This window comes from Melanotaenia boesemani, chromosome 9 (genome assembly GCF_017639745.1).
Source record: "Melanotaenia boesemani isolate fMelBoe1 chromosome 9, fMelBoe1.pri, whole genome shotgun sequence".
Classification (NCBI taxonomy): domain Eukaryota; kingdom Metazoa; phylum Chordata; class Actinopteri; order Atheriniformes; family Melanotaeniidae; genus Melanotaenia; species Melanotaenia boesemani.
This window is the reverse complement of record NC_055690.1, coordinates 19401917-19428118: the sequence shown is the minus strand read 5'-3', so window position 1 is coordinate 19428118 and position 26202 is coordinate 19401917. Positions and strand designations below refer to the sequence as shown.

General features: G+C 38.5%; 1 protein-coding gene across 1 annotated transcript in view; it reads left to right on the top strand.

Annotated features, from left to right (window-relative positions):
• Positions 1 to 3841: 3841 nt before the first annotated feature.
• map3k10 (mitogen-activated protein kinase kinase kinase 10) overlaps positions 3842 to 26202 on the top strand; it is a 37880-nt gene continuing 15519 nt past the window's right edge. Inside the window, exons 1-2 of the mRNA XM_041994787.1 lie at positions 3842 to 4103; positions 5223 to 6684. Of these exons, the coding sequence (XP_041850721.1) occupies positions 5691 to 6684 (994 nt within the window). The 5' untranslated portion in view covers positions 3842 to 4103; positions 5223 to 5690. The remainder of the gene's footprint in view (positions 4104 to 5222; positions 6685 to 26202) is intronic.

The window sequence follows — 26202 nt, the reverse complement described above, 5'->3', positions numbered from 1 at the left end:
CTTTTTTTTTTAATTGATCTTGTGTAATATCCTAATAGTTTGAGACAGTGAATTTTTGGTTTTCATTGTCTGTAAGCCATAATCATTACAACTTCAAGAAATAAAGACCTGAAATATTTAATATTTATTTAATATTTAATGATTATTCTATATAATATATGGGTTTCACCTTCTGAAATAAGGGACATAAAATGTTGACTTTTTCATGATATTCCATTTTTTAAGTTATTCTGTCAGATAAGTGTTATATAATAACAGCTGTTGTATTTTTATTGGGTAAATCTGTTTACTTGTTAGTGTAACTGGATTGTTATTGATGCATTCATATAATCAAATTTTAATGTTGCAGCTGATCAAGGCTAGCTTACTATTAGCTTATGTACATACTGTTTCTTTCCATATTTCAAACATAATTAAATGTTTTGATTTAATCTGATAGCACAAATTATTTGCCAAGTTTGATTAAATATATGTTGTGGAGCTGAAGTATAAAGGAGCTGAAAATGTGGTCACTACTGTAGCCTAAAGTTATACTTTGTATCTGATTTTCATTCCTTATATTCATGATGATCAGGTTTTTATGAATCTCTCACAATTTAGTCAGTAGCACAACCTTGTGGTTGTTCAGCATAATCCATCTATTTTTTCTAATGTTATTTTCCAATTAAATTTTCACAAGTTTGAAGTATAATTCAAAGTATTTAAACAGCTGAGTTATACAAGTAGGTATGTAGCCAATGTGTATAACCATTGTATATTTGGATTTTTTCCCTTTGTCAAGATAATCAGTTTTAATTTCAGTTAGCATGTTGTGAGATGTTCCAAAGGTTATGAGGAAATAAACTGCAATATTAAACAAATTGAAAATCAAACATTTTTCGGTATTTCTTATTTTTGAACATGCCTGTTAAAAATGTCAGTTAGCTGCAGCAACCATGTAGTTATGATTTATTTGCATAAGAAGAAAACACAACAGACCATTGTTAAAATGTGGTGTTGAATACAGTCAATAAAAAATCACATTAAAAAATACATTTTATAAAATTAAAAATTACATCTGTAATTTATAAATGTATTGGCTCCTGAATTGAAGGACACAAGTTCTACAGTATTTTTGCTGACCAACTTCATTAGTTAGAAAATATAAACAAATCTGAATTTGATGTCTGCAGCTCTGCTAAAAGTAATACATTAAATACAAATGTATGACAAAGGCAGCTGACTATCTAAAAACAGAATGCAATGGTTTCCAAATCACATTTTTTATTCCCAGTAGAACATAAACAACAAATCATATTTTGAAACTGACATAAATGTTTTTTTTTTAATCAGAGGAACAATCAAAACTCAAATCTAAGGGTGGCTCATTTTAGCTGAAATGCATGACTCTGTTTACCTTCATGTATTTTGTTAAATATAAATAAAGTAAGTAAACAGATTTAAAAAAAAAAAAAAAAAAACATCCAAATTTTGCATTCATTTTACTGGAATGAATCACAATATGTATCATAGATAACCTTTTTAGATGTATCTCTGACATCTTATCTTAAACCTTATCATTTTCAAGAAGAATTTGTCTGCCATACCACTCACCGCACAGTTTTCCTCAGCAGGCTGGATGTAAAACATCAGCCCACTCACAACAGTAACCATAGACCAATCAAATCAATTGTTTTTGTCTAATACAAATACAAAATTCTTTAAGTAATTTGCAGCCATTGGCTATTAAAAAGCTAAAAAGATAGGAGGCTCAAACAATAAATGGCTAATGTTACTTGATGGCCCAATTTACCTGAGGTCACTCTAATTCTTGTTATTACCCATATTAATGGTAAATTGATAATAGAAGAATACAATTATCATTTTAATTACGAGAATGAAACAATTCAACAGTCAATTATCAGGTTTAATTCAAAATGACCTAAAAAATGAAAATAAATCACACCTACACAAAAAATGTTATTCAAGAGTAACATATTCATAGTCTACTTTGGTTAAATCAGTAAAAACATAAAGATTTTAAAAACATTTGTTCTGCATTTTTATCTTTTTTTCTTGTTTCAGAACCAGAAAAGTCCTGCAGACAGCATGACAGAGCGCCACCATTGATTTATGATTGCAATAATGGGCTCAGAATTTCTTAGGAAATGTATGAAAATCCATGCATTATTTATTTAATAAAAAAAACATACAATCCATTTGCGAGAGCAGCCTGTGTGGAGATATATGAGTGTTTGAAGGTACCATTGATCCAGATATATTAGCATTTTTAAGACATAGTATATGCTACCATAAAGATGTAGCATGTATTTCTGTAAGGCCCTTGATCATTTTTTTGTCGGGCTTCATTTTGCTTGACCAGCCTGCTTGCTGTCCAGATAGACTATTCTCATCACACTTCTTTTGTTGATCACTCAAAGCACTTTTTACACTACAAGCCTTTCACAAACACACAATCCTACAGTATGTCTTAGTCTTTACACACCTTTATGCTGCATTTTTTTTTCTCTGTCATTCACACATTAATTCAAATGAACTGCAACACAAAGTGGAACTGAAAGTGGCCAGTGATTGAACCAACAACTGACAGACTACATTCATTCCTTCTGTCATGAAAAGATTTAAGTGGCAATTAAATAGATGGGCTACAAAGTAAGTGAAAGACAGAAGTTGTTTTTAGTAAGTAAGTAAATAAATAGATAAATGTGGGTAAAATGATCGACTAAAAATGTGCAAAACTAATATTATTTAGTCATGCTCTCACAGTTATACAAAACATTTTTGAAAAGTACTCCGAACCATTAAAAATTCCAGAAAACGCATGTAAATTGCTGTTTGCTTTAGTTTATTTACATGTTTCCTGTAAAAACAGAAACCAGAAACACAGGCATGAGGGTAGTGTTGGTTTCAGTTTGCCACCGCCACAGCATCAACAGGTACAGCAGGCATTATCAGATATCAGCTCTGTTGGTGTTTTTGTTTTAATTTATAGCCACAGGGAGGAACATGAAAAAAAGGAAAATAAAAGGGTAAACAGCCTTTGAAGTTAAGGATAAAAAATAACTATTTTCAGTTGTTTCCTAGTGTTTCACAAGCAATAGATTACCATTTAGAATACCAACCATATAATTTTCTGTTATAATTGGGCCAGATATTGCGAATAGATTAGTCACTGTCCAAGACATCATATTAAACATCTGGATTTCAACTCGTTTTTGTGTTTTACTAACTAGACACCAGGGGTCAGTAAAGCTTAAAAAAGGATGGGTGGGTTTGTTTTAATAGACAGTCTGTACTCTAAACTGCAATAAAATTAGTATTCTTTGCTTTAATTAAACTAAAAAGTATCCAAATATTTTTGTATCAGTTTAATACTTACTGTTGCTTGCATTTAAATTTATACAGTAAGAGAGGAAACAGATTAGAATAAAGCGATCGGAAAAGGGCATTTTTGGGAACCTTTTTTTTCATATTGTGTGTAGGGTGGGTAAATAATATCTACAGGCTGTTAAAAATATTTTATTAATATTGTAACAAAATGATATATTGTAATGCAGTGCTGATTAATTAGTTATTTATCCAGTAAAGTCATCCTCTGTAATACTATTGTTATATTGTTAATAATAAGCTGACAGAATGATGTAGGTCAGCAGAACACTTTCAGACTACATTACCCACAGTGCACCAGCACAGTGCAGTCTCGTTCTAGTAGCCTGAAGTTGTCCTGCGCCGTAAGCTGCACCCAGATCTGCGCACATGCATGAACAGGACTGTCGCGCTCAGGCCTCAACGTTGCTACTATCCATATGATTAGAAGATCAGTGGTAGCAGAGGCGCTTGTTCCCGCATATGTGAACGGCACCCCGGTGTGTTTGGATGCAAAGCCAGCCCACAGACTGACAGCTCGAAGCTCGGAATGTTACGTGTTTTTGGAGGAAAGCCTGTTTGAATACGATGGACCTCCGGACAACTGGGTGAACAGCACAAACAGAGACTGCTGGGAGCATTTTAATCTGTCGCCGATTTGGGGTTACGGATCTTAATTGTACCCAAACCATACGCCCATGCAACGATGTCAGTGGATGTTGCTGCCCTCAATCCAGGTTAGATTACCTACAGTAAACGATAAATGTTTGGGTATTTAAACTAAAACTGTTTAGAATACGTAGAAGCCGACTGTATTGTCCACAAATATAGCTGTAGACCATTTTATTATTATTATTATTATTATTATTATTATTATTATTATTATTATTATTAACGGCGACGGATGTATCAATGAAGGAAAGATGGAGACAGTGGATCTCTGTGGAGTTCCTGTAGGCTTTTAGTGGCTTCATACGAACCATCGCTGATATTTTCCACCTACCTACCGTGTGACAATCTATCTCTCCAAAAGAAATCGTGGGCATTTAACATTCACACATCCACCACAGCGCTGTACAGACTGGTGATCTGAAAGTGCCATGCGTGCTCAGAAAGCAGAAGGATAATGATAAGTGCTGGCATTTATCTGTCTCCGGTGAATAAGGGTTTCTTGTCCAATCGACCACTCGTCACCATCACGAATGTAGCCCCAAAGAGGCGACTGAACCAGGCCGCTGTGCTGAGACGGAGGCGGGTTTGTTGTGCTCAGCCTTGGCTGGATGCTGAACATGGTGCCACTTCGCAGCTCTTTTTTGAATACCTGCCACCCGGCCGTCGGCTTGTCCCTCTAATTCCTCAGTTGTCTTAAAATGAACGGGCCTTTTTTTTGTCAGTGGCTATTCAGGGACGCTGACCCGTCTCACAAGTGACCATGCATGCAGGATTTAGCCAGGACCGGCTTGTCGGGATGTAGGGCGAATATCCGTGGATATTTACACACACACACACACTTACACACACACACGCACACACACACACACACACTATAGAAGAGAATCGGCCCATATTCACGGAGATGGCTGGCGGGGGAGGTGCATTGACTCTGGACTGGATGAGAAATAATGAGGACCCCTGCACAGAGGATTTCACTCGGCTCATGCACAGACTGTGGTTTTTATTGACAGCCTAATGGTCCATTTTCCATTATAAAATTAATCTGACAATCGGTTTTATTGTGAACTCAGTAACTGGTGAGATGCCTGAAAATTAATTTTTAATGGGCTGAAATAAACCACACAAAAACAATAATTAAAAGATAGGAAGATGTAATAACATAAAATTTGTGTCTCCTGTAGATTTTCATTTACTCTCCTGGAATTGATCATAGCTGTTGACAACATCTCTTAGTATAGCGAGAGAAACCTCTGGATTTATTCACAAGTTATCCACTTATCAGGACCTCTACATGCTGAAGACATCTTTCTGCAAATTTTCATAACACCTGCTGTTTTTTTTTAGACACACACAGATTAATATCTTGTGAGACTTGTTAGTGAATTGGAAGCACTGTTTGGCAGGTAAAATCACAGATCTGCTGAAGAAACATTGTTTGACCTGATGTACATTGACCCTGAATGAACTTGCCTTTTGGGAATACATGTTACTTACACAGTGTGTATCAACATCACAGCAGCAGCCGGTGACAGTGTTTGATGTAGATTTTGCAGCAAGATGTGGTGATGGGGGAGAACAGTTGCAGCTCTGCGATCCTCTGATCCTTCTCTGGTGGTCGAGGACACCTCGTCCCAGTCAATGGGCCCTGAATGGATTTTATACGTGAGTTGACAAAGGGCAGACCTAAAGCATCAAACAGCAGTCAGGCTGCCATGAACCCATACGGCAGAGCGAGCAGTACAGCAGCCCCTCTGTCCTGCACCAGCTGTGGGGGCTGCTGCTCACCGCCTCCCCCTTGCCTAATTACCCCTGGACCCCCCTCCTCTACTACCTCCTCCTTATCCATTCCCCTGAATATGACCCCTCCGCCACCGATGTTTCCTGCCCCACTCGTGCAGGTGGAGAACGGTAGCTGGAACTCCTCCACCACCTCTGGTTCCCCAGACTCCCACCCGGGTCACCGATGTGGGGCAAATAATCCCAACCCCTATTGGACGGCAGTGTTTGACTATGAAGCCACAGCAGATGAGGAGCTAACCCTGCGACGTGGGGACCTACTTGAGGTTCTTTCCAAAGACTCCAAAGTGTCTGGGGATGAGGGTTGGTGGACAGGCAAGATCCAGGACAAAGTGGGTATCTTTCCAAGCAACTATGTCACCAGGGGAGATACAGCCAACTACCAGCAGCTGACTGCAGGAGGGCTGGTGGTAGGTGGGGTGGGTGAAAGCCCCTTGGAGATTGACTTCTCAGAACTACTCTTGGAGGAAGTAATAGGAGCTGGCGGGTTTGGGAAGGTTTACAAGGGAGTGTGGCGAGGAGAGGAAGTCGCTGTAAAGGCCGCCAGGCAGGATCCCGATGAGGATATTAGTGCTACAGCAGAGAGCGTGCGGCAGGAGGCCAGGCTGTTCTGGATGCTCAGGCACCCCAACATTATTGCTCTCCGTGGAGTCTGCCTGCGGGAGCCAAACCTGTGCTTGGTGATGGAGTACGCCAGAGGAGGGGCTCTGAACAGGGCACTGGCGGGAAAGAAGGTTCCCCCAAGAGTTTTGGTGAACTGGGCAGTCCAGATTGCAACAGGGATGGATTACCTGCACAACCAGGCATTCGTATCCATTATCCACAGAGACCTCAAGTCCAGCAATAGTAAGTACATCAAACATGTCTAATAAATCTTCTCTGTTATTACAGATATTGTATGATAAAACATTTATAACAAAAGGAATGCAAATGGAACACTTTTATGGAAAGAAAATATGAAGAGAATTAAGAGTGTAAGTGGTATTTATTATATGATTTAATGGAGTTTGGTTTACAAGTTTGGTATGCCTGATGGTAATTGTAGACATGACATAGTAGCCTAGAGGTCAGGACAAAATTGTCTATGGGTCTTCTATGGATATTCTTCATTTTATCACTTACTGGCTAATTCAGTTCATTCACTTGACATGGAAACATCATGTGGAGGTAAAAGAACATTTGGATTATGTTGACATTGTGTTAAGGTGTTGATTGTTTTGTAACAACTCCCAGGTTGGATAACCACCTTTAAGTCTTTTCTCTGTTGAGCTAACAGCTAAGAAGATCAGTAAGGAAAAGACAGATACAACACATACAGTATATTATACAGATGCAAATATGACTTAATGCAGCGCACCTAATACATGAAACATAATTTAATTGCATAAGTTCTGGTCTTATTTATAGACACACACAGTTTATTAGCTAAAACCATTGTGGTCAACTCCACCAGTGCAGAAAGTTTATCTTTTTAAAATGACCCTCTATCTGTTTTTTTTTTTTTTTTTTAGCTGTTTAAAAGAGATGATGCTTTCAATCTGGGGTCATTTTGGCACTGCTATTGGATAATTACTGCATGGGCAATTATCTTTCATCTGGCAGCAAGTTATTTAACCCCAACTGATGCAATGAGTAGCTTCCCATTTCTTAAACAACCATGTGGAAAGACGCATCCCGTGGTTGCGTCTTCTGCTGGAAATACCTTGTTCTGTTTAAGAAGGATCAAATCATTGGCATGCATCATGCAGAGAAAACATCTAAGGAAATTGCAGAAACTACTAAAAGCGGGTTAAAAACTGCCCAATGCATTATTAAAAACTGGAAGGATAGCAGGGAACCATTATCTTCCAGGAAGAAATGTGGTCAGAAAAAAATCCTGAATGATCGTAACTGGTGATTACTTAAATGCTTGGTGGAATAACATGGATGAAAAACAACAGTAGAACTCAGGGCTATGTTTAAAGGTCAAAGTAAGAGCATTTCCACAGGCACAATGTGAAGAGAACTCAGGGGATTGGGACTGAACAGCTGTGTAGCCATAAGAAAACCACTAATCAGTGAGGCTAACTGAAGAAAAGCGCTTCAATTTGCTAGGGAGCATAAAGATTGGACTCCAAACCAATAGAAGAACATCATGCAGGCTGATGAGTCCAGATTTACTCTGTTCCAGAGTGATGGGAGCATCATGGTACAATTGTAGTAGCCATTACTATTGTAGTAATGGCTCCCTTGTGTGAAATCTTCAGAAACAAATGAGCAGACACTTTTAAAAAATTCATGATGTGCAGAAATGTGATGATGTTGCCACTGAAGTTTGGGGTGAGGGTCGCTGACACTGCATTGAAACTTATATTCATACGCAGCAGGGTGGTTTAAGTCCTGGAGAACTGGTCTCTCTCTGCCATCTTTTCCCTGTCATCTCTCTTTGCATCTCCTCTTGCTCTTCCTCCTCCTTCTCCTTCTTTCCCTCTTCAAGGAGAGCAATTCTGCTCTGCAACTCACTGTGCTATTTTTGGTCCTTTGTGCTACTTACTGTTTAAAGACGCAGTTGCAGTTGTTGGTGCGTCAAAGGAATAATACACGGGGAGCATCTAAGTGCATTTGTGTAGGTACATAGGTAGTGTGTGTTTCTCACATGTGACATTTGTCATAGTGGAAAGTGTGAACAAATATGGACGGAGAGTGTGCAGGAGGCTGAGAAAAGGAAATAAGTGTAACTTAAGCATCCATGGTGCTCAGCTTCTAATCATCCAAGTCCTCCCTTGGTCTTTTACTACCTGTGCAGCTCTCACACTAACAATGTTCATATGCATATTGGACAACAGAGCCTTGGCAACAACACCATAACGTTGCTTTTCCATGGTGACATGGGCACTGCTTTTGTGCCACTGAGTCATACAGCTTCTAGCTGCTGTCAGCTGCTGCACAAACTACCAGTCTTCTAACATATCAGCTGAAGAAACACAGGAATGTCTCAGGGCAGACTCTTTTACCCCCTGAATGATGGATCCTGCAGAAAATATGCGGTGCTAATGATTTTATGACTCACACCCACATGGAGCGATGTTTCAGGTGCCCACAAGGAGAACGCATGGTAAGAAATAGAAAGAGGGAGGAGGGAGGTAGTGAGTCAAAAGACTGAGAGGATAACAAGGTGGAATAGATCAGGTTGTGGAGAGAAAATAAGCTTGGGGACCAGCAAGAGCGAAGCTGTATGAAATGAGAGAGTAGACTGATGGGAAAGAACAAGAGAAGGAGAGCGTGGGGGATAAACAGTGGGTTCATCTCAGTTTAGGGTTACACCTCAGCTCATTGTCCAGGTGTGCTGTTCTCAGGTGTCCTCTTCAAACCGCCGACCACTTGGCATCACTGCGGTTACAGAGCAGCTCAGGCCCCCGAGCTTCTCTTCTGTCTTCCATCAGCATGCTGCTGTGCTCAGTAAACAATCTATGTTCTCCTGAAGAAAAATTAACCCAAACATGACACTTCAGACGGAACCAATATGTCTTTGAAGCTTTGTGAAAACAGAGGTTTTATTTTTGGCCCAATCGGATGCTTTCTTCTATATTTATTCCAACTCAGTTGAAGTTTTCGAGCTTCATCTGTAAAAATGCGTGGTTGTATTTTACTCTGGAGTGTTGTTGTCGGCCAGACTCATGGCTGCAGCTGAATGTGTGACTGTGTAAAAGAGATAATCTGATTACCATGACCTTCTTGAAGTGATGTCACAGCATGTTTGTAGGATGGCAGCTCATTACCCCTGTGGTCATACCTTACCTGCCACTCTGATCCAGGTTCAGCCTCTTGTTTCTTGAAGCATAGGGCAATAGTCATTTATAATCAGCTCAAATGTAGAATTAAAACAAATAAAAAGACTGAAAATATTATTGGTAACCACATACTTGAAATATAACATACATTGGTTGACTCCAATTTGTCATATTGGCTGTATTTAATAAAAGAATGAGAGAAATTGGTAAATTTAATGAAAAATTATTATAAACTCTAAGTGGAAGATAGGTGATCAACATGTTCGATTTTTTCCTGCAAATTACAAACTAAGAATAAGTACCTTTTTTTCTTTTTTTTCATTGTTAAATCTGATATTATTGTTTTGGGTTTGTACTATGCAAGACATATACAACCACTAAAATTTAGGACAGTATGGAATAACACCATTAACATGGCTGAATGCGGTGTGAATATTTTGATATTTGTGTATGTATTTCCTTTACTTTGATACCTCTCCAGTAACTTGAGCTCTGATACTTTGTAGCTGAATATTTACTTGTTGTAGCTGAATGTTAGTGACAGAGAAACAAGAAACGGAGGAAACTGGAGAGGTCATATTGCTCATTTCTAAAATCTTTATTAAGCTTCAGTTAATAAAAAAATCATGGGAGTTGACTGAAAATATTGCTGATATTAGTTTTATTTACAGGCAATAGGGAGGAGGCGATAAAGAAGGCCAGTTCCATGATCATTATTGCCTAAAATCTTGGGACAAATGCACCATCATAAATTAGTCTACAGCCCTCAGTTCATCTTCTTTTTCTAAGGAGTGTTATGATTGAATTTAGACTTAAATTCTTCAGATTCATACCAATTAGAGCCATACACAGTGTGACTTGAGTTATTAGGTAATTTTTTTTCATCATTGATTTTCTGCCATTTTCTGAATTTCATCCATGTTGTGTATTTCTGATTTAGCCAGAAAAGTGCAGGCATAGTGCTGACTGCTGTTTAGGACAGTTGGTTGCAAATCTGATCCAAATGGTCTGACACAACAGATCAAAAACAAACAAATGAGGCAAAATATTATAGGAAACCATCTGGAAAGTCTGCCTCAATTAGTATCAAAAATGGAAAATGAGAGAAAAGGAATAAAAATTGTCAGCATATACCTGTAGATAAGGGTTAATGCAGACTCTTCCTATGGCATGCAGAGCTAAATGACATGCAGATGACATCTGATTCAAGTGTGTGGAGAAGGGTTTCATCTAAAAGTTGCAGGATGCTAGATCTTGAGGACCGAACTTGGGCACCCTGAGATAGACATTCATCATTTGATAAAATAGTGACAAAATAAATAAGTATTAAATGGAAAAGGGGCACAGTATAAAAATGGCAACATAGAGCATTCACTCAATCTTGACGATGTATGAGGTAGAGATAAGAAAGATGGAAATATTTGCACAAGTCTGCTCTTTGGTGGTCTTATTATAGCAAGCTCATTGGTTAGCTCCTCTCTGATTCTCCAAACTTCCACATTTTAATGGCTGGAAGGTTCCTGACTACTTCCAAATTAACCCCACTTTAAATAAATAAATAAAAAGTATTTAGAATAAAGTTAAAAGGTCTTTAATGTGTGGACGATGACACTATACTCCCAGCTTCGTCTGATCGATGTAATTGACCACGTAAACCCATCCCATACATCAGGTTCAGAATTTTACATTACAGATTGCATTATTTAAATTCCAAATGATATCTTAGCTTTTGTCCTTTACTGTTTACTTTGAAATCAAAGTCAGTGAGGGGTCCACAGTGGGGTTCGAGTCTTGCAAATTTTCTAACACCTGCGTTTTTAATAATGACTTTTGCCAAAATTTGCCAAATTTCCAGAGTAAATGAATGTCTGGAGTTTAAGTTGTTTCCCTGCTGACGGAGCCATGGTTCCTCTTTAAGTTACATGTGCATCTCTGAGAGTCACTGACACTTTATATGGAGCTCTGTAGAAGCAGTGACTCAGCTTTAGGTAAGACGATACAGGTGACTTGATCACCTGGTGTTAAAATGACCACACTCATGCTGGGCTGTACTTCTCTTGCGTACAGTAAATGTTGTAGAGCTTAACTGTATCACACTATTGACATATGCAATACACACATACAGTGTACATCTAATATTTACTTTTTGCTTTTAACTCCTGTTAAATAACAAGTCTCCTGTTTTAACACTGCTCTTATTAAAAAACTGCCACATAATAAAATTTAAATAGTAGATGTATGGCCTCAGGTGAAGTTCCCGTGATGCTGAAAAGTGAAGGCCAATACTGTAAACACAAGCCATATAGACATATATATAGACAGAGACCGGTTGACATTACCTGCTGTTTTGAATGCTCTCGCTATAAATGGAGGCTGTGTTTACACAGTTAACAATCATCTGAATAGTGGGAGCTCTCTGTCTCAAAGCTGGCTTGTCAAGTATTCTGCTTGCTCATGGAGTATTTTACTTACAAAACAAGATTACATAAATTAATATCATGGCTTTAATTTGGCTTTTTCTTTAATTTATGTTAATGCATTAAACTATAGAAACCATGACATCAACAACAGCAGTGCATCCGAGTGCTGCAATAGCTACTTAACAGATTAGCAAGCCAAAATATGCATATAGTTTCTGTCATTGTAAAGCCTGAGTCTGACTGTATGTGTCTGTGTGAAAATGTAAGAGTGAGTCTGTTGAGGATGGGATTAGAGTGGTGGCCAGTGCTGGCTGCTAATCCCTCAGAGAGACAGAGCGGAAGCCGAGACAGTGACTAACTAGACTAGATACTAGGAATGCTGTTATCACACCACTCTTTGAGCTTGGGGGTCAAAGCAAATTATAAGCATGGACTTGAAGAACAATATGCACGTATGATAAGTACAGATATACATTTTCCAACACAAATCTACTGTTGATTAGAGAAAGGAAATAAAATCTTGAAAGAAATTAAACTGGACTTTTATCTAACAACATTCTGTATGATTGGTTGTGTTATTGCTTAAACTCAGCTTAAAATAATGTAGACAGTAATTTCACTGGTTACTCATACTTACTCCAGCAATAAAAAAAAACTTACAGATTTGGTGGATTAGTTTGGCCATGTTGTTATTTGGTCTGCCTATTGTGCCATTCAGTCAATAGTAGAAAATGATTTTGGATGATTTCAGAAAAAACAGGTAGAAGCTTGATGTAAAGATGCTAGATAGGGTAAAAAAAAGCAAGTTAGTTAGGGTTGTTTACTCTTCATTTCTATGACAAAATAATTAATGGTGGGATGCTGTAAGGCACAGACCCACCATATGTTGCTGTGTAAAAAGAAAGAAAGAAAAAAGCCACCTGACATAGAAATCAACAACTGGCTCATTCATGTGACAACTGCTATGACTTCTCACAGATGTACACTGTACCAAGATTTATTGGTAAAAAACTTCAAAATGAATAAACTAACACTTAAGAGTTAGAATGTCAGTTTTACATGAAAATATAGAATTATTTGTCTTCTATCTCACCAGTTTACTATCATTGCTGAGGTGGCATTTCTGTGCATGTCAGAGCAGAACAGATGAGATTTTGACTCTTTTCCTAACATTTGCAAGGAAATCTGGAAGGACTGGTGCATTGGCCACATTGAGCAACAATGGAAAACTTTAATTGAAGAAAAAAAAATAGTGAATGTTTATAAAACAGGGGTTTACTTCATGAAGATTGCTGCTGTCTGTCTGTGACATTGGGGCGGGGATTGGCTTGCAGTTTGTCCTCTGATGGCGGTGTGTTCGCATCGAGCAGGAACACTGGACATACACAGCGCTGAGGAGAAATGACATGCTGTCATGGCAGAGGAAACAGTGGATTTTACTCCCAACAACAAAAACTTAGGTGAACAGTTGTTAATCTGACACTAAATTCTATGTATCCATGTTGGCGTCCAACTTAACCTGACCCAATAGTTAACATTTATTATGCTAGTTAATGCTAACAAAATACGAGACAAGGGGCTGCAGTATATATATATATATATATATATATATATATATATATATTAGGGCTGGGTGATATGGCCTAAAAATAAAATCTCCGATTTTTTCATAACCAAATACGATTTCCAATTTTAATCTTTTTTTTTTCTTTTACAAAACATAAATAAACTTATTAAATACAATTATTTGTTTATATAGGTGAATGCCAGCAAAAACAAAGCATAAAATGTCATAACGTTTCCACCATATAAACAACTTAATTTCTTACATAGAAATATGTGACACAATGCATATTTGTGGGCTAAAGTTGACTGCATCTCATAGAGAGCAGCATTTCTCACTGCAGTTATACGCACAGCTAAATCCCAGGCGTGAGTGAAGGGTCACTTCGAAAATCTGTCAGACAAACAACGTTCTGGTGTGGAGGAAGCGCTAAGTCTGCTGTTAACTAACTATGGAAATAAAATTCCGATTTTCATAAAAATAAATCTCCAGAAATGGAAAATTTGATTTATCTGTTTTATTGATTAATCGCCCAGCCCTACTACATACATATATACTACTACATATATATATATATATATATATATACTGCCTACTGCCTGCCATTTCTGTTGAACATGGCAGGCAGTAAAGCAAAGGTGTCTAAGTCAACTTTCAGATACAAACTTTATCCAACACAGCTGAATCAAATGGTTGAATTCCCTCATCCACATGTCATTCAGCTCTGAAGAGGCCTGAAAACATGCCATTTATTTGACTTAGGTGTGACAGTTGCAGTACAGTAGCTCTGGAGGACTGGGCTTGAGCACCCCTGTTGTAAAGTATAACTTTTAAGTAAATCTTGTTTTATATATCTTAATATCTTGTTACTGATATAGCAAAAAAAGAGCAGAAATACAGCAAATGTAAAACAAACAAACAAACAAAAACAAGAATGATATTCTAAAAATACTTCCAACTTATATTTTCCACAAGTTTCTATCAAATCTCTCAATTAGCATTTTATTATGGTTATAATTAATAATATAATATAATTATAAATAAAACTAAATTGAACTGAATGTAAATTTTGTGAACATTTTGTAACTGAAGTGAAATACATGACTTAGTGTCAAGCTTTAAATTCTATGTTTTACTGGCATGTTTTTATTGTTGGTGCATGCAGCATCATATGTAGGCCTGTGTGTGCCTGAGTGTGCATGGAGGTCGTACAGCAGAGCATGCTGGAGCTAGAGCAGAGACCTCACTCTCCCATCATGTACACACACATGTACACGCATCCTGCAGCACAGCAACAATGACCCCATTCTCACACAGCAGCCCAAGACAGAGCGAGAGCAGGGCTCACAATGGCAGGAGTCACTGCAGGGGAGTGGAGGGGGGTGGGAGTGAAAGATGGGATATGGAGGCAGTGAGGGACAACTGTAGGCTCTGAATGACTTAGTGGAGAGATGGATGGAGGCAAGGCAGGACGAGAAGAGGAGCAGAACAGGAATACAGTGGTTGTAGTGAAAACCCTGGAGGCTCAGCTTGGAAAGGGAAAGTAGAGAAGGATGGGGGAGGGAGGGATGAGCACATGAACAGGGAGAAGTGGAGGGCCAGTTTGAGAGGAGGTCAAACCATTCTTTCTTGCAATGAGACAGCTACAGATTAAGGGTAACATTCTCAGTGCGCCATAGGCTGCGGTCTTTCATTATCTCTGTCTGTCCTGTAGTCTTTATTATACTCATACACTTCAAGTCAAATCCACACACTATGCATGAACTACAGCCAGATAAAGACTAGCCTGTGCAGGTGTGATAATAGGTCATTTTTATATAATCCTAAATTATGACTTCCCATGCATTTTTGATTTTTTTTTCTCTTTTGGCATTTGTGGCATGTTGGGCCCAGATTAGCATTAAACTGAAAAAAAAAAAAACTAAAACAAACAAACAAAACAAAACAACTGCAATCGTTGCTATGAACACAGTTGCATTTGCATGAGACAGCCTCTAAAACATGTATTTACTTTATAGCATCTATTCAGACAGAATCAGTAATTTCATAATGAGAAAATAATCTCTGCAAATGCATAAAATGTGATTTATATAAATGTAAAATGCAAATATAGGGTAAAATGCAGTTTGATGTCAGTTGTGTCTCACTATCAATGAGCATTGCACCTAATTTAACCCCCACTACTGTATCCTGGTAGATGTGACAGAGGCGATGAGCTTTTAATTAACAGAAGCCTCAGTGTTGCAATGGACTGGCGACCTGTCCAGGGTGTACCCTGTTTCTTTCCGTCTAATTGCTGGGATTGGCTCCAGCTTTTATATGACCCTGAATTGGGCTAAGCTGTATAAAAAATGATTGGATAGATGCATCAGTGCATCAGTGATCCTCTGAGACCAAGATCACTGTAGAGCTGTAAGCTGCTAAATAATTTAGTCCTACGATATTAATGCCACCAAATTTTGGGTTGTAAGATTGTGGGAGTCTTTTGCACAAGAGAAATACTCTTATGTATTAGCTTATGTAGTATGTATTATTTTGCTCAATAGAATTGTAAATCTAAACAGCATACAATAAGTATACATCAGATAGAACCATTATATATATTATATAGGCCATTATAATCTGAGTAGGATTTTTAATGGGTAAATTAAACTACAGGACAGACTTGGTGTTCGTTGCAGTCAGGTGGAAAAAAATATATGTGCATATATTGATCCTGTGCATTGGCAATTGGCACATAATTTGAAAAATATTAGAACATCAAAAATCAAATATGTGCACCCCCCATCATGGCTCTCCTCACATATCAGTAACAAATCAACAGTTTAAAAAAAACAACAAAAAAAATGTTTTTTACCATCAAAAATTAAACTTGATATCAAGGTCAATATTTAAAATGTAATGTATAAACATCTGCCATTTTTAAATTAAAAAATGGTCTCCTCTAGCGTGATATAGTATTGATCTATATCAGATTGTGTTTTCATACTTTAATTTTATTATACACCATGTGTGCTCAGTGACAGGTCCACACTGCACTGTCACTGTGCACTGAACATATAGGTATATATATATATATATATATGTATATATATAAACATTTTCTTTAATTTGCGTTAAAACAAATGCTAAAACTAATCCTAGACTAACACCATAACTTCCTGTTCGCTATTGAGCCATAATAAAATTTTGGCTTGTTGGAAGGACTATGGACTGTGTTTCTGTTGTGTGAACTCGGTCATGCCACTGACAGATGTTTGCACCACCTCGATGTCAAGGGGTACAGCTGCTGAATTTCAGTCTGTCGCCGTGAGTGAAGCAGCTACAGCGACACAACCAAACCAGTGACACCAGTCAGTGGTTCAATGGCTCCATGGTCACCACTGAATACACATGCATGCATCTGACATACACTAATACACACATTATTTTCTCCACTGATCAATATAAAATCGATTTGAACCAGTTCATAGTGGCAGCTCTTTGTTCTGTTTACTGCATTACAAGGTTCAACTCCGTGTGAACTCATGAAATGACTGACACACATTTACACATCCTACTTCTATGCTGCTATGCAGCATGAATTTCACAGTGCAGCTGAATAACAGCTTCATTTCTAAACACACAGCATGGATGACAATCAAGACCATGTACCCTGTCATCACTGCTCAAAAGTTTATTAAGGTTTTGTCACGTCTTGTTTACATATTCACATACTGACCGATGGTTTATAAACTATAGTCATTTTACATAAATGGACAAAGTTCTGGGACATCTTGCAGCTTTTAGGGTTTTTTAATCTCTGTGTGCAGAACGGGTCTAAGAAGTAGTAGTGCAGCAAACCCCACAGTTTAATGCCATAGACCTTGTTTCCTAATCATCGCTTCAGATTTGCCTTTGCTCCTTAGTCAGTGGATTTAGAAAGCAGTGGCTGTCTGGTGTTTGATAGAATCCGAGTACCCAGAGTGGAAGACACACCAGAAAGAACATATTTGCTTACGCTTGTATTGACTATTGCTTTCAGAGGGAAAAAAACACTCTTTTTGTTAGCACAACCGTGAGAAAAGCACTTAGAGGCATAGCTGTACATTTCCCTGATAGCAACAGTAAAACACACTTCACCTCCTGCGTGGTTGTACATTTATGTTTATCACCAGGACCTCAAGCACTGATTACAGTGAACAATTAACAAGCTAACCAAAGGCAAAATTATTTGTAGCAAGAATGCTGCTGATAAAAGGCAGACACCAAACCCTTAATTGCTCCTCATGGGTCATGGTTAAGCGCCTTGCATGGTAACTTCCGCCATGTGTGTGTGAATGGGCGAATGTGATGTTCACGTAAAGCGCTTTGGATAAAAGCGCTAAATAAGTACAGGCCATTTACCATTTAACACTTGAAACGGACGTACTGTACCTATTATGCATGTAAGGGAGCATAAATATATCTCAAGGCAGAACAAACAGTGCTGATGTAAATGTTCCTTTTAGACCCTACGAGGGGCTACATCCCTTTTTTAATATAGTCTGGTCCGGTGGGTCCAGGGCAGTCTTTATGGTGGGGTGGCTTGGGTTTGTGCTCTGGGATTGCTGCTAATCGCCCCGGTCTCTGGGCTTCCCAATTCTGACTCTGGCCTTCGTAGAGGCGTGGTCGCATTTGCACGATCACACTAATCTCTGATCACTCCTCATTCCTCATAATCTGCATGCTGCATGTTTTTATTTTTTGATGTGTATCTTTGGTATTTTGGTTGTTGTCATACATCTTGTTGTTGCTGTCATGCTGTAAAAAAATCTCTGTTGTGTTTCTGTACAGGTGTAGCAGTTGGTTGTCTGGTGTTAGTTTGGACTGAAGAGTCGTTGCTGCTATCTACTGTACTGTACTGTATATATCTATATCTATATTTATAGATATATCTATATATCTATATATCTATAGACATATCTATAGATTTATAGATATATATTGTCTGTACATAGTGACTTTAAAGTGTAAAACCACTAATTCAGATGACAAAATAGGATTTCAACTTTGACATCTTAAAATATTTGTAGTGAGAGTGGAAAATAATGATGGAACAGAACAAAATTTATTTGAATGTGTTTTATTTTCCTGAAATAGCTGGAAAGAGATGAGACTAAAGCAATAAAAGAGATTAACTCTATGCCTTCAAGTCATTCAAATTGGTCTAGTTGTTGATGTTAAGAAAATGCTTTATTGCAGTGCTTTCTTCCCAGTCCCTATTCCCATATAATTCACCAAAACAATTAAAGTATTATGTTGTCCAGAATTTGCTTTCAGGAAGACACACATAGCTTTTTTCCGCCCTGCTTGCCACCTTTGTGACAAGGTTCCCATTGACTGAAATGATGGAAATGATCTGATTTAGCAGTGAAATTAGAGATTAATTTGAATCATTATTGAACAATGAGAGAAAAAATGGCAGATGCTAAAGTAAAATATTTACATGTTAGTGGAACATGAGATAAATGACAACAGCTCAGACTCTGCAAGTTCCCACACTCTTAAGTACTCCAATCTTCATAGCACATACACAGAAACACACTCCAAGTACAAGAACACTGCCTCATTTAATACCTCTGTCTCCTCCTGAGAGAGGGGCTGCCTGGTCACACGAATCTGGCAGCTGCATTTGTGTTCAGACAAAGTTAATGGCTGCGGGGTGAAACTGTGCTATGCAGCGGCTCAGGACTAGAGCTCCAATGACCTGTGGTGGTACAAGTAAAGCCAAACTTGGGTATCAATAACATAGGAGCAAACTCACTACAACCGTTGTATCAAAGCACCACAGAGAGGGGAAGAGGTCCTGGGGATGTGGTGCATATTTTCTCGTGGCGTGCATCATTTCTTAATCTTAAATGAGATTTATACTGTAGAAAGAGCCCTCAGTCAGTAAAATAGTCAGCACAACTATGAGTTTGCTGTTTTTCTAAACTTCAGATGATAAATTGAGAGGTTGTGACTAATTTGTTTAAAATTTTGTTCATTCGGTTATATTTTAGTGTTGTATGTTAACTAAACAACCTGATTTTAAACAGGTTTTCAGTCTGTGTGCTGAGATGCTTTATGCCTTGCTTTCAGTTAAATCTCTTGAGAGGTGAGATGAGAGGTGTGAGAAAGCCGAAGAAAAGATGAAGGGACCTATTGAGATACAGAAACATGTGGTTTTTGCTGCCAGGAAAATGACAAAAGCTGACAAAAAAAATGACAAAAATGACCTCCAGTCATTTCACTTTACTTCAAGTAGCTAACATCTTTTCATCTCTTCATTCTTTCCCTCTTTCTTGCAGTGCTAGTGTCTTTTCACCCCTCCATCTTACTATATTTTCTTCCCCCCTCGCCCTTCTGTTGGATTTTTTACTGCTTCTTCCCAAAATTTAATTATTCTGCCTTAATTTTTGCAGCTCTTTCCTCTTGACATATTTGCTCTTCTGCTGCATCTTTCCCACTATCATCTTCAGCCTCCCATCCCCCATTCATCTTAAACCACCATCTTCTTTGCTTCCCCAGCTTGTAACCACCCCTCCATCCAATCCATCCATTCGACCCACCACCTCCCATATTACATACACACAATGTGAATCTGAGTTACTTTGTTTTTTTGTTTTTTTTAACTCTCTTTGCTCTTGGGCTTTGCCTGTGTCTTCTCTTCCATTTGTCCTCCCCGGTGTGTTGTGATTGTAGCCTGGCTGGCGACAGCTGCAACAGCAGACAATCAGGGAGTGGGCACCAGAAGCAGAAGGGGAGGTGGAAAAGAGGGGATGCAAAGATGAAGAGGGGCAGTCATAAGGAGATATGTCAAAGGAGGTGGTTCCTTTTTAGTTGATTAGTTTTTGATCTTTACCAGAGGGAGATGGAAATGGCAGGGACTGCAAGGTGGGGCGACTTGCTGTTCAGCATCCCCCCGGCCTGAATCTTGTCAGTGTTGATGCACATGAGCCTCCTGCGTGTCTGTTAAGTTGTTGCATTTGCCATGCTGATGCGATAAGACAGACGGCTGGGACCAGGCATCAGATGCTGTACCTCAACAACCAGCAGCTCCCAATGTGCAGAGAGGGGGAGGTGGAGGAAGGTGTTGGGAGCTCTTCAAGGTCAGAGGGAGGTATCAGAACTGATTCAATGCCTTTTCACCAGAGAAACAGCTGTTCCACCCTGCAGGTAACACCTGTTTCTATATAAGAGAGGAGGCTGGAAGAAGAGGCTGAAGGGAAAGTGAGGGTTGTGTTCAGATTATCATGAGAGGATCTGAGCATTTTCAACTGCTGCATGTTTATTAACCAAAGTGATAACATATCATGACATCCTCTGTGTTTCTTTTGTTATTTTGTTGAAGATTAAAAAGGTAAAATACACTCAATAAAACAGTTGACAAGTATTTTGTCAAATATTTGATTAGAAACCTTTGGGAAAAGTCTTAAACCCCCCAATATTTTGGACTATAAGTATGCAGAAGTTTGAGTTTTAAAACTCTCTCAATGTCCTTGCAAGATGTGTTTTGTAAGTCAACCTAGCCTAACAGTTGTGAAACAATGTAAGATTTAATGTGCATGCAACAGCTTTGACGTCAGCACAACAACAGTAAATGTCAGGTGGAAAATCAGTGGACTGTCCAAAAACAGAAAACCTTAAGGAGAAAACACAACAGAGGATCTTCATAAAGGGTATGGGCATGAGGGTGTTCATGTCTCATTTTCTTATTCTTTCCAACAGTATTCATCTTGGTTGTAACCTCTGCCCTTGTTACTATACCAACAAGTTATTGACATAGCAGTTTGGACTGGATCTTGGCCAAAACAACACAAGCGGTGCAAGTGAACTGGTCTAGCTCTGTATTTCCTTCATTGTTCGTGTTAGAACTGAATTGCCTAGTGACATTTGGTCACATACAGATAATTTGCATTTGTGAAGTTCCTTGTCTGTCTAACACAAGCAGTCAGTGGTTGGAGGGCCGTCCCCACGACGCTGGATTGTAGCAAAACCCCAAAAGTATTTTAGCAAACCACCCTTTCATCCCCACAAAGCCAGGGATTAGCCTCCATGAAACCGACCATGTCTGAAGCCAGGTACCAAAGTGGATAGGTTTGAGTCCTCTACTGTCTGCGGTACTGTGCGTACAGCGAAGCCGCACAATTCGAGGATATGACGTCACTGTGATGAACACACACCGATTCCCAATCCACCCTTCCTCGAGTTTTTTGTTTTATGGTCAAGCATTTTTTGAAGAAGAAGCTCAACTTCTTTATTAGTCCAAAGAAATGTTTCTCTTTTGCAGTGAATCCTCAGCTATATTCTCTTCTCTGCTTCCGATGTGAACTTCCTGCAGCACGCAGTGAGCCTTTATCTGTGCATGCGTTGTTTTGCTTTAGCTTTGGAGTGTAACTCTTTAGCGCCCCCACAGCCTGTAGTATGTACTACAGCAGTGTCATGGGATGTTGAAGCCTTTGTTTTTGCCACCGTTTTCACACCTGAACCGGCTTCTGTGCCATGTGGACATAGCTGGAGTGTCCGTCCACACTAATCTTATGAAGTTTAAAAATACAGATCAAGTGCAGAATACAGTTCCCTTGTGCTAATTTGAATTTAGGCCACACTATGATCCATCTAACTGGCCAATCGACCGGCCAACCAACCGACCAACCGACCAAGTAACTGTTTGTCCATCAGTCCGTCAGTCCGTCCCACTTTGCCCAGTTCTGGGTCACCATAGTTGCAGAGACGCATCTTAGGCCTCCCCCTTTCTAACAACTTCCTCTAGGTCCTCTTGGGGGAACCCCAGCTGCTCCCAGGCCAGATGGGAGATATAATCATTCCAGCAAGTCCTGGGTAGATCCCAGAGCTTATGATCAGCTGGTACACCTCTAAAGAAAAGCTCACAGGAAGACATACTTATCAAATATTACAAGTCCCACAATGCGCTGCCAGTGCGTTGGTGCGTCAATCACAACCTGCAAGCTAGTACCCCGCTTGTTCACTAACAGCCTGATGGAGCTACTCACCTCTGTCAACAACCTCACTCCCCAAAAAATGGCTAAAGGAAAAGTGGACTTTGAAAACAGAATATATGTTTGCAGATGTAAAGGGCAAAGCTGTGTCTTCTGTGTGTTGTCTTCTGTATGGATATAATGAAAGAATACAAGAGACTCTTTGAAATGAAGCACCATGACAGATACAAACATCTGAACAGGAAACAAAGGCTCCAAAAGGTAGAACTGGTAACCCTTTAAGCGTCAGAGCGTTTTAAGGTTTTAAAGGAAACCGTAAGGGAGAAAAAATGTTGTCTAATTTCTAATCTAAATTCATATTGTGGCACTCAGGTTGGCAGCTGTATTAGATTCCATAACTATACATACATATATATATACACAACCGTTCAAAAGTTTGGGGTCACTTTGCCATGGGATTCATATATATATATATATATATATATATATACACACACCCGTTGAATTCAATGCAGTTTAATTTTTAGCATTTCTTCTTCAAATGAGGAAATTATTTTTGACTGTTCTGTTGTTTTCACTTGAAATTACTCTGAAAAAGAAAAAACACATATAGAGCCATAGGAAATAAATTGCAACAGATTTGAACACTCTTTTTTCATGATTAATGTTGTTTTAAAGGCAACGACTAATAGGCTCTGTTAGTTCCATGTTCAGTATGTGCAATAAGGTCATTTTAAAAAAGATTTTAATCAACATTGAACTAATCCGTTAACTTGTTCCAATTTTTTTCATTTTGACCTGCTGCGTGTTTGAGTTTGACACCCCTGGGCTAGAGTATGAGTTTGATGTGTGACCAAGAACAATGCAGAAATCTTTAAATTCAGTGATCAAACCAGCAAACATAGTCTCATATGGACAAAATCTTTTATGTCATGTTGGTTTAATTAAAAAAAATCTGTATTTCCTCTGTTGTTCTAACTATATTAACACACTTGAAACTTCAGAAGAGCATTAATAGGCTTACCACAGAAATACTAGGTTAGTTGGATCTCCCTCATATACTCGTACTCTAAGCTTGCAAGACGTCATTATTTAAAGATGCATGACATAACTTTCCTACCTTGTTTGATGGCACGGTAAATTTTTTAGTGCACATTTTAAGCATCCTAAGGCTGAAAAACTGTACTTCATAACTTGCGGTTTGACATTACAGCTGAGTTTCACTCCATAGTGCATCTTTAAAGTTCCCTGTAAGCTAAGTAAGATAAGGGTTTAGACAAGCAGTACAAAAAGACACTTCTGAGAATGTATTTGTGTTTATAAAAAAGCAAAATATTCAAATAGGGTTTTACTAAAACATAATAAATGTACATGTGCTTGTATTTGGCTGCACTAATCTCACTTTATTATACCTTAAAGTGAGGAGAAAAATGAAAGTGGCTTTGAGCTCCAACATGCTGCTCCACCTGCAGCAGCTGATCAGCTGATCTCTGAGGATAAATCTCTCAGCTGACTGCTCGGACAGCCACGCCCAAAACTCCGCTCCAGCTGGCTGCACAAACATTGTTTATTTAAGGCGAGGCAGTGCAGATAGAAAGGCACTTTGCCTAAGCTGACTGGTGACTAAAAGGATATTTGTAGAGATTATTCAATTCCACAATTAATCATTTGAATCTTCTATAAAAATAACTTTCAACATTTTCTCATCCAGTTATCATATATTTATAAAAACAGAGTACAGATTAATAATTACAGAATGTTTTAATGATTTTTTACTCTTAGTTTGCTCAGATTCTGCAATTTTTTTCTACCATTAATGAAACTGCTTATTTGATCATAACATTTTGTTTCACTGGTGTTTACTTTTCCTGCCACCACATTGCTCCATTTCTGTGATTATTTTTGTTATGATTTTTCTAAATATATTTTTACTTTCTAGATAATCCTGTGGCTGACTGTCTATCTATTATTCAGATGTGGACTTGTGTCAACCACAAATTTAGCCCTTTTAGCTCTGTTTAAATCTCCATGGAGTTTATAAATCATAACTACCAGATACCAAATAAGCTGCACTCTTTGTTCATGGGTTTTTTAAGCTTTCCTGGTAGAAATGTCATCACACAAAAATTCTTTAAGTGCATTCCTCTGTGGTGAAAAATCTATTTGGGCTGGAAGCTGTTTTGTCACCTGTTTTTAATACACTGACTAACAAGTCTGAAGGATTATTAGTAAGATTAAACACTCAGTGCTTGCATGTCTATTAATGTTTGAACAGTGGTGTTATTCAACTCTCAGCTGGGGTCAGAGTCCAAAGATGTAAGGAAGCGTTGCAGCAGGGTGGGAGAAAGCTGCTGCTGTGCTGCCCATGCTGAAGGGCCTTTGGCAGGTGTCTCTGACAGCAGATCAATACTGGCTGTGATAATAGTTTCTGGATTGTGGCTTGAGCTGCAACATGTTGCAAAATTCACACTGTGTGTCCTGAATGACAACTGGAACTCTGTAGTCTCCTTTCAAAGATCTTGATCAAGTGCACACCCCAGGTTAATAATGCATCACAACAGAGTGGGCCTTTTTTTCTTTTATAACAAGATTCACTGCAAAGGAACAGAACATCATCTTGTTGTCTTTTTGACAAATACCTGAAAAGCTCGTAAATCATTCTCAGCTGTGCTTGACATTTAATGCTTTTGAGCACTTGTGAATCATTCTTATGTTTTCAGGGTCCTGGGATACCTAGATCAGTTGTTCCCAACATGGGGTCCTTGGTGGTCCCCCAAAGAGCACAGGGAGTCCCTGAGCCTTTGAACATTAGAGCCATTGTGTGTCCACAAAGTGTCCCTATTTTAAGGAAAAAAAGTAAGGCTGTATGTTGTTCATTTAACTTTGGCTTTATCAAAGGACAGGACTTAACGAGAATACATTATTTATGATGAGAATCTTACTTTTGAAAGCCTAAATCCAGCATGGTTCCAGCACAGGGTTGAGCAGGGGGTCCATGGCATTTTAGTAAATGCATGAAAGGGGTCCCCAAGGAAAAAAGATTAGGAACCACTGACCTAGATTACCAAGATACCTAAAAAATAGCTTCCCCAGCTTTGTACTTGCATAACATGACACCAGCTAGAGTGTAAACATATTTAAGTGGTTGAAAGATAATTTTTTTATGACTGAATTGCTGTTGAGCCTTTTTTGTTTTTATGAAAAAGGGGCCAATATATCTACAATATTTCTGGGTAAAAATAGAATTTTAAATCTGGGTAACTTATGCTTTTGGGTCTCTCAGATTATTAAAAACTGAAAGAAGTAGAATTAAAGCAGATGTAGTTTTTCTTTCTCGTCAGTTGCAAATATCACTTACCTATCAGAGCTTTAGGTTTAAACTCTCAGAGCATCTTTATGGTAAAAAAGCTGTAATCAGTGACATCTCCAGGCCTGTCCTCATTATTCATGTTGCTTTAGAGGATTTGAAAGCAAGATTTCTTTCTTTTTATCTTTATGAAGTCTATTTCGAGCTAACATTTCCAACAGTGCTGGCATTGCATTGTGTAAAAGCCACACGTTCCTTGAGGACTTTTTTTTTCGTCTTCACTGTGTAAACATGAGCTGTGATGCTTCCCACACCCTTGCGGGCATTATTTGTGTTTCAC